This window comes from Cornus florida, unplaced genomic scaffold, assembly GCF_030987335.1.
Source record: "Cornus florida cultivar Cherokee Brave unplaced genomic scaffold, ASM3098733v1 CherokeeBrave_3.0.0_Hap2_Chr08, whole genome shotgun sequence".
NCBI lineage: Eukaryota > Viridiplantae > Streptophyta > Magnoliopsida > Cornales > Cornaceae > Cornus > Cornus florida.
In genome coordinates this window covers 63704531-63714043 of record NW_026775578.1, presented here as the reverse complement: position 1 = coordinate 63714043, position 9513 = coordinate 63704531, and the positions used below count along the sequence as shown (strand labels likewise).

Here is a 9513-nt window from a genome sequence, read left to right as displayed (position 1 = left end):
GATTTAAGGTCAAACCTCCAACACTATTCAAAGCAAAAAGGCAAGAGAGAGTGCAAAAAAAGTTAGGGTTAAGCTGAAGGGGAGCCAAATTCAACATCGACAGGACCCGAAAATAGAAAAGGTTAAGGAAAAATAGAAAAGCAGAGGAGTGCAAAGCCGGGAAGAGCATCTCTCCCTCTCCCAAACCCTCTCCAGTACTAAAATTCAAATCGTGATCATACGTTTCTAGGGTAACATCAGAAGGGACACGAATTTTCTTTCTTAATTGTGCAACAGAAAAAGACTCCCTCTACAATATCCGGAGGGAGAACTATTGGACCTTCAACATGACCACTCGAACTCACCGCCAACGTCGCCAATTCAGAATTGGACGCACGAACGCTATAAGTTCGTTCACTACTCTCTTGACTCATAATGATAGAAAAAAGGAATAGAAGAATGACTAACCTCAATAGACGAAAAGAGGATTATGTAGCGGTAAGCAGGTTCTTGCTTAAGTCAAAGACGAGATCACAGATGCAAATATCCGAATGATGAGAACGCAATATATAAACAAGGTGAAGCAAAAAACGAAGAGGCAAGCACGAGACCCCAAAAATCGGGAGCATAAATGGTAATGATAAGCAGTAACAGCCGCAGAAACTTCCCACTACCTGAAAACAGTTACAATTTCATACATGAATTCCAATCGTAAAAGGAATTGGGGGCCAAATGTGGAGGAAAAATTTCCCACCAATCACAATACACTACGTATCAATGAGTGTAAAACCCATTACTATCCAAAATCACCCTGAAGCCCAGCACAAGCAAGAAGCCCAATAAGAAAGGTCCATAAGAATGTCAAGTCGGCCCTATTAATGAAGGAAGCTCCACTTGACATGAAGCAGACCACGAAAGGGCCCAAGTTTGGCAAACTCAGATTTCCATAACGTCCACAATAAAAGAGAATGTCGCAAAATAAGAGGCCATAAACGCCCAAGTCCAAAAAATGCTCCATGTAAATCTTTTTACAAGCTTATAAATAAAGCATGAATAATAAGAGAAGATCATCGAATCCCAATCATACTACTCTTACTGTCAAAATTGCCCATTATTTCTGTTCTCTTGCTCAAAATCTTTTTGAGATATAAATTGCACATTATTTCTATTCTCTTGCTCAAAATCTTTTTGAGATATATTTTCTTAAGTATTCGGGTGTGAAAAATTGCACCTGTACCTTGACAACACTGGTGTTTGGTCTTGAGCTCGGCAAGAACTGGGGCAACTGTGGAATGAGATTGGTGATGAAGAGGAAAATGGAAAAGAAAAAAAAAAAAAGTGACGACCGGTTTAAAAGAAAAGAGAAACTACAACAACCGTTTAACTATTAAAAAAGAACTCAAAATTATATTTTCACTATAAACAAGAAAAACAAAAGCACAACCTCAATCTGACCAATCAAATTACAACGGACGGTTAGGCCACTGTTGGGCGACTTATATGTTTTGTTTTTTTGCAGTTGATGTAGTGAACCCATTGTCACTGAATCACAGTAAAGCCAACCGTACCATCTCCTCTCAAACAGGCCCTCAACACCCACCCTGTCGTACACATTTCTCTTTCTAAATACCCGTCAGAAACCATGGCGCCCAATCTAGAAAAAGCCCCATCTGGGTTGCCTTCTCTTCTCTCTACATCCTCTCAGTCCGGCCAATTTCACCTCCGCCGATCCCCCAACATCCTACGAAATGGTGCCCAAATTTGGCCTCCCGACCATCAAATCATATTCTGTCTTCTCCGACGGAAGTTTCGTCGTCAAGCTCGAAAATCTGTGTTATGTACTTTCTGAGTTCTTGGTTTATTACAAGAAGCGAATCACAGGGAGTCCTCGATTGTTGTCGCCGACGAGCTCGCAGTCGGCGTTGCAGAGGGCGGGGCGGATCCTCTTACTGCAAACGATGGAGCTTTACCCAAAAGCTCAATTTGTTGGGTAGTACGTATACTCACCCATTTATATCCGTTCACTTTTTCATTTGAATTCAAAGTGGGACAAATAACGTCGCTGTTACAGTAAGCTATTTCAGAGCAATGAAATTAAAAGAAACAATAATTATTGCTGACCGATATATCTTTCATTCCTCACCCACAATGAAGTGAGTCCATCAGTCAAATTAAAATATCTAGAAAGTCATCTTTGTTGACGGTTGATTATCTATCCTCAGAAATATATCAGAAGGATAAGGAAAACGAAGGGATGGTAGAAGAAGTTCAAGACCTCAGGTCCTCCAAAAGGAACTAAGTAAGTTGATGATGCACAGATTTTGCTATCTCAATGAATTTTCAGTTACTTCCATTTCTTTATTATTATTTTGTTTTATTTTTATTTTCTGAACAGGAATCAGTATGGTTTTTATTACTCTCTATATGATGATTCTGAGCTGACAAGTTTAGTTCCGCACAACTTTAATTTGGAATATTGGGTCTGCTGGTTGCATAGGTTGATTCCCTTTTGCTCTCTTTTACCTATCTAAATTATTGATTGGCGTTCCCTTCTTTTGATTTCTTTTTTATGTTCAGCTTTGTTGTGGAAGTACTGTGTGCATGGTTGACTTTAATCATACCTGGCTTGAATATGATGAGATATTAAATCAGTAATACAAAATATGCACTTTGTTTTTTAAGTGATGTAACTAGTTTTCCTAATTGAATTCTTGATTATGTGAGAATTTAAATCATTAATACAAAATCTGCATTTTTTGTTGAAGTGAAATGGTATGGTTTTCCATTTAGGAAATGGAGCTGCCATTTTATTTTAAATTGAATTATTATTTTGTCTCTATTCTTCAGCCATTATATCCTTCCTCTTCAGCCGTTATATACTCTGAAGTGACAATATGGCCTCCACATCAAGAAGCCATACACTGGAAACAGAGGCCCAGAGAACTAGTGGAATGAATGGAGCTCAAAGTAACTTGGAAAAGAGCAAGGAAGAGGAGAGCACCAATACAGTCCCATTTTTCAAGCTATTCTCATTTGCAGATTCTGCTGATGTTATGTTGATGATTGCTGGTACCATTGGTGCCATCGCAAATGGGTTATGCATGCCCCTTGTGTCAATTCTTTTTGGGGATCTGATTAATTCTTTTGGACAAACCCAAAATAGCAAAGATGTGGTTAGTGTAGTTTCTAAGGTAAAAATCGCTCGATAAAGCCTAAAATTTTAGATTTTATTCCGTTTGTATTGTGAAAAAAAAAAAGAAAAAAGAAAAAAGAATTGCATACTTGATATTGCAGTTTTATGCTATCAAATTCTCACTGATAATTCGTTCTAATGCTAGTTTGGTTGATAGTTGCTCTCAATTCCAGTATAACATTGTCTTTACCTACTTACTTTTTAGGTATCACTGAAATTTGTCTACTTGGCTTTGGGGGCTGGTGCGGCATCATTCCTCCGTAAGTGCATGATACATCTAACCCTTTTAAATTATTTTGACAAAAAAAAAATGCAGAGAAAGAAGATTTATATGCAAAGAGAGTTTTGAACTATTGGCATCAAGATTTAAAAGCGTATATGTGTCTGTTGTTTGTTAGAGGTGGCTTGCTGGATGATCACTGGAGAGAGACAAGCTGCACGAATAAGAAATCTTTATCTGAAAACTATATTGAGACAAGATATTACTTTCTTTGACAAGGAAACAAATACAGGTGAAGTTGTTGGGAGGATGTCTGGTGATACTGTTCTCATACAAGATGCTATGGGTGAAAAGGTTACACTGCTAAAACTACATTTACCATATTCCCACTACTTAATAGTGGCCAAGTTAATATGCTTTTCTTTTTACTTCTTCTTTAATGTGTATCACAATATCTTGTTTTACTGCAGGTTGGGAAATTTTTACAATTGGTATCTACATTTTTTGGAGGCTTTGTAATAGCATTTATCAAAGGGTGGCTTCTTACACTTGTCATGTTATCATCCGTTCCTCTACTTGTAATAGCTGGTGGAGCCATGTCCCTCGTCATATCCAGGATGGCATCCCGTGGGCAAAATGCTTACGCGAAAGCAGCAATTGTAGTTGAACAGACATTTGGCTCAATCAGAACTGTATGTCACTATCCCAGAATCAAATTCTTTCAATAAACTGTGTTTAATTTTGCTGTTTTTTGACTTGGTGAATTGGTTCCCATTTGGCTACTACCTAGGTTGCATCATTTACTGGGGAGAAGCAAGCTGTGACTAATTACAATAGATCTCTTGTAAGTGCTTACAAGTCAAGTGTTCACGAAGGCTTGGCTGCTGGATTAGGTTCAGGAACAGCTATGTTTATCATGTTCTGCAGTTATGCTTTGGCTGTATGGTTTGGTGCCAAGATGATACTAGAAAAAGGATATACTGGGGGTGAAGTGCTCACTGTAATTGTTGCTCTATTGACTGGTTCCATGTGAGTGGGATTGCTTATTTTTTACCTTTTTGTGTAGTTTCTAATGAAGTTGCTAGGGTCTGATTGGTTCAGTTTTCTGAAAACAGTTTTCAAGAACTAAGAAAACAGAAAACTATTTTTAGATAACTGTTTTTTATAGTTCTTTGAGAACAAGTCTTTTTATAACTGAGTTTCATTAACTTGAACCAAGCAGAATTTTTGTACAATTTTCTGATTTCCAATCCCATGAAAACAGAAAACTATTCTCAGAAAATTGAACCAAGCAGGCCCATAGTTTTTTAGTACCACATAAAGGAAAACACTTTATCCTAATGCTTGAGTTTGTCAGTTTGGAAGCAAATCATATTATTTACGTCTTTTTGCTGCAATGTGTATATTTCAGGTCTTTAGGGGAGGCATCTCCCTGCATGAGTGCATTTGCTGCAGGTCAAGCTGCAGCATTCAAGATGTTTGAGACTATTAATAGGAAGCCGGAGATAGATGCATATGACACGAAGGGAAAAATATTGGATGACATTAGTGGAGACATAGAGTTAAGAGATGTCCATTTTAGTTATCCAACCAGACCAGATGAGCAAATATTCAGTGCATTCTCTCTTTCTGTCCCTAGTGGCACAACTGCAGCTTTGGTTGGGCCGAGTGGAAGCGGGAAGTCAACAGTGATCAGTCTGATAGAGAGATTTTATGATCCACAAACTGGTGAAGTACTTATTGATGGAATTGATCTAAAAGAGTTCCAGCTTAAATGGATTAGGGAGAGAATTGGTCTCGTCAGTCAAGAACCAGTGTTGTTTGCAGTCAGCATTAAGGATAATATTGCGTATGGGAAGGATGGGGCAACAATTGAGGAGATTAGAGCAGCAGCTGAGATAGCAAATGCTGCCAAGTTTATTGATAAACTGCCTCAGGTTCTTGCTTTGTGCCCATTTTGTTACTTTTTCAGCATTATTCTTCACTTTCATGAACACGTGAATTCTTAGTTTGCCTTTGAATTTTAAATTTTAATTTAGGGACTACAAACCATGGTGGGTGAGCACGGAACTCAGCTGTCTGGCGGACAGAAGCAACGAGTTGCCATAGCCAGAGCAATTCTGAAAGATCCACGAATTCTACTTCTTGATGAAGCAACAAGTGCACTTGATGCTGAATCCGAAAGGATTGTGCAAGAAGCATTAGATAGGATTATGGTCAACAGAACAACAGTTATTGTTGCCCATCGTTTGAGCACAGTGAGGAATGCTGATATGATTGCCGTGATTCATCAGGGAAAGATGGTTGAAAAAGGTAGCTTAGATATAGAGAAAGTATAAAGATTTCATCTCTAGTCTCAACTGGTGGTGGTATGATTTTTAACGGACTTATAGTTTTCTTGGGTATTCTGTAACGAATTTCCAACTTTTGAGAAAATGCCCAATTCAATCCAACTTCCGAGTAGTTACACTGGAAGATATGCTTCTTTGTACTGTAGTATTACACATTGTTATCTTTCTACTATAGTATTATAAATTGTTTTCGCACAAATGAAATTTTTTTTTCTCCAAAAATATACATACCTTCTAATGAAAATTTCCAGTAATTATAAAATTTTGAAAATTTCCTAATTTAGTTCCTAAATCTCAACTTCCTTTCTTTTTTCTTTTTTTTAATTGGTTTTCACCATGGTTCTGATAGATCAGAGGGAAATACATATCAATTAGTTTCATATTTGTTAATTGAACAGGCTCACATTTTGAACTACTCAAGGATCCTGATGGAGCATACTCTCAGCTCATACAATTGCAAGAAGTCAACAAAGATTCAGAACAAGAAGATGCAGTTGAGCAAGACAAGTCAAAAATTACTACGGAATGTGGTAGACGGTCAAGGCAACAAATGTCATTCCTGCGTTCCACAAGTTGGGGCTCATCTGGAGCAGGAAGCAGCAACCACCACTCACTACCAAAACTGTCGGAAAAGCGTCCAGAAGTTCCACTCCGCCGCCTTGCCTATCTCAACAAGCCAGAGGTTCCGGTTCTGATAGCAGGAGCCATATCTGCAGTCATCAATGGTGCATTATTTCCAGTCTTTAGTGTACTAATTTCAAGTATGATCAAAACATTTTATGAGCCTCCACGTGAACTAAGAAAGGATTCAAAGTTTTGGGCCCTAATGTTTGTAATTTTGGGATTGGTATCATTACTGGTGTATCCAGCACAGACATACTTTTTTTCTGTGGCTGGGAGTAAGTTAATAACACGGATCAGGTCAATGTGCTTTGAGAAGGTGGTTCATATGGAGGTTGGTTGGTTTGATGAGCCCGAGCACTCAAGTGGAGCGATTGGTGCAAGGCTGTCTGCAGATGCAGCTAGTGTGCGAGCTTTAGTTGGAGACGCACTTGCTCAGGTGGCTCAGAATGCTGCATCTGCAGCTGCAGGTTTGGCCATTGCTTTTGTAGCAAGTTGGCAGTTGGCGCTTATCATCCTTGCTTTGCTACCACTAATAGGAGTTAGTGGATATGTTCAAGTGAAGTTCTTGAAAGGGTTCAGTGCAGATGCAAAGGCTTGTTTTCAAACTCATGCTTGATTACACACTTCATTTCTGCAACATTTTCAAAAAAGTTTTTCTAATCTAAGAGAATTTGAAAAGAACATAAATATTCTTTGAGATTCAAAATATTGCAGTTACCCATTTAGAACTGCCAATAATTGTCTTATGCATTCAGCACAGCCATTTTGAAAATTGTCGTTGAAGTTTGAACAATGTTGTTATTATTTACACAATTTCTCAAAAGCTTTCAAATCTAAATGGTTACAGATGATGTATGAGGAAGCGAGCCAAGTTGCTAATGATGCAGTCGGAAGTATAAGAACAGTTGCTTCTTTTTGTGCTGAAGAGAAAGTGATGGAACTTTACAAAAGGAAATGTGAGGGCCCTATGAGGACAGGGATAAGGCTAGGGTGGGTTAGTGGGATAGGTTTTGGGGTATCCTTTGCCTTGTTTTTTTGTGTCTATGCAACCAGTTTCTATGCAGGAGCCCGGCTTGTTGAGGATGGAAAAACAACATTCTCCGATGTTTTCCGTGTAAGTATATTCCATATATTTCCAAAAGTCTTCCAAGTGAATATTTGAGTGCTAATGTTCTACTAAAATTTTACCCGATATTTCGCTGGTTCAGCGGGGGCCATGGCTTCACTCCTCCGCGGCCTCTGCGACCTCCCATGTCAAATCTAGTCATGGTTCCCCCCATTGCAACATTTTGGTGGCAGCGTCAATGAACGCTCCTTCCTTCTCAATGCCTGGGCATCCATCCAATGCATTCTTAAGCCATCTTTGAATTGTACTTCTGTATGGAGCCCGGCCCCAGGTTCCATATTCTCTGAAATAACACTATTCAAAGCATCGTTCAAGTGCTGTTTTTTTTATTCATTCCATTTTACTCGATATCCAGCCGGCTAAGAGAAGCTTGACACGGAGGTTTTTATACCATACATGATTCTGTAATTCTGAGATATCCGTTTGCATTGCAGGTCTTCTTTGCTCTATCCATAGCATCTCTTGCTATTTCTCAGTCAAGCTCCTTAGCCCCTGATTCCAGCAAAGCCAAAACTGCTACTGCTTCCATATTTGCCATCCTAGACAGGAAGTCGAAGATAGACCCAAGCGATGAGTCTGGGATTAAACTAGAGAACATCAAGGGAGAGATTGAGTTTCGGCACGTTAGCTTTAAGTACCCGTCTAGGCCAGATGTTGAATTTTTGCGTTCCTAGTTCCAATTTTTAAGGAAAATGTAGTGTTTGTGTCATCATACATACAACTAAGTGATCAGCTCTTTGGATTTCGTCTTTCAGGCAGTCGCTCTGGTTGGGGAAAGTGGATGTGGGAAATCAACAGTTATCTCATTAATGCAAAGATTTTACGATCTTGATTCAGGTCATATTTTGCTTGATGGAATTGATATTCAGAAGTTCCAGTTGAAGTGGTTGAGGCAGCAGATGGGTCTTGTGAGCCAAGAACCTGTCTTGTTTAACGACACAATACGTGCTAACATTGCATACGGAAAAGAAGGAAATGCTTCTGAGGCAGAAATTTTAGCTGCATCGGAGTTGGCAAATGCCCACAAATTCATTAGTGGGTTACAACAGGTTACAACACTCTCAATCTGTTGCAGTTAATCAATTAATCAAGCTGCAAGTTACTGTCAATTGAATACTTACTAATAAATAGTTGTGGTACGCAAAAGGAAATGAAACTTTTGATAGGACATGTGAAGCGTAATAGTACTGAACTACCACGCGTTATGTAGCTCTAATTCTATAAGGGTAGGGGATGGTTTTCATCATTATAAACACACTGAAATTCGTTTGTTCTTCATCATAGTTAAATCTCTGCGACTCTGTAGACTTGGCTCTAGTTTTGGATGAACAACATAAATATGTGTTATTACTCGTATTCTTGTTTTCTTTGTCTGGTATTTTTCGGAACAACTTTTTGTTTTATCACTTTCTGTATTGGCCTTCTTTGATGTGTTTAATAGAATTGCAAGGATACTGAACATTTTTCACCCTGCAATCATGCAAAAATGCAGGGGTATAGTACGATAGTAGGAGAGCGAGGAGTTCAATTGTCTGGTGGGCAGAAGCAGCGTGTGGCTATTGCAAGGGCCATCGTGAAAAGTCCAAAGATACTACTGCTGGATGAGGCTACTAGTGCACTGGATGCTGAATCCGAGAGAGTGGTTCAAGATGCATTAGACCGAGTCATGGTGAACCGAACTACAGTGGTGGTGGCACATCGATTGTCGACCATCAAGAACGCGGATGTTATTCTGGTAGTTAAAAATGGAGCCATCGTGGAGAAAGGGAAACATGATGCTTTGATCAATATCAAGGATGGTTTTTATGCCTCCTTGGTAGCACTTCACATGAGCGCTTCATCTTAGTAATTTTTTCTTCTTCTATTCTTTTTTTGTGTTTTCATTTCTTCAAAAAAAAAAATTGTGAAAGATTGCAATTATGTTGTTCTGATAATTATGTGAATATAAGTTGTTTTAGGATTTTACTAACCAGAAAAATAAAATAAAATAAAAAAGTTTGTTTTATGAGTTTGAGATACA

The 9513-nt window shown here is 38.6% G+C and overlaps 1 protein-coding gene across 2 annotated transcripts; it reads left to right on the top strand.

Annotated features, from left to right (window-relative positions):
* The first annotated feature begins 1500 nt into the window (after window positions 1–1500).
* Window positions 1501–9513, top strand: LOC132271889 (ABC transporter B family member 21-like). 2 transcript variants are annotated; one of them, XM_059773384.1, is made up of 14 exons: window positions 1501–1972; window positions 2202–2278; window positions 2375–2476; window positions 2827–3170; window positions 3378–3432; window positions 3573–3746; window positions 3863–4084; window positions 4183–4421; window positions 4804–5329; window positions 5432–5705; window positions 6142–6959; window positions 7215–7481; window positions 8249–8542; window positions 8986–9513. In XM_059773384.1, exons 6-14 carry the CDS (start codon window positions 3585–3587, stop codon window positions 9337–9339), a joined length of 3156 nt encoding a protein of 1051 aa, XP_059629367.1. In that variant the 5' UTR covers window positions 1501–1972; window positions 2202–2278; window positions 2375–2476; window positions 2827–3170; window positions 3378–3432; window positions 3573–3584; the 3' UTR covers window positions 9340–9513. The 2 variants fall into 2 exon arrangements, with proteins under 2 accessions (XP_059629367.1, XP_059629368.1); XM_059773385.1 differs by lacking the exon at window positions 2827–3170 and having other exon boundaries at window positions 3571–3746.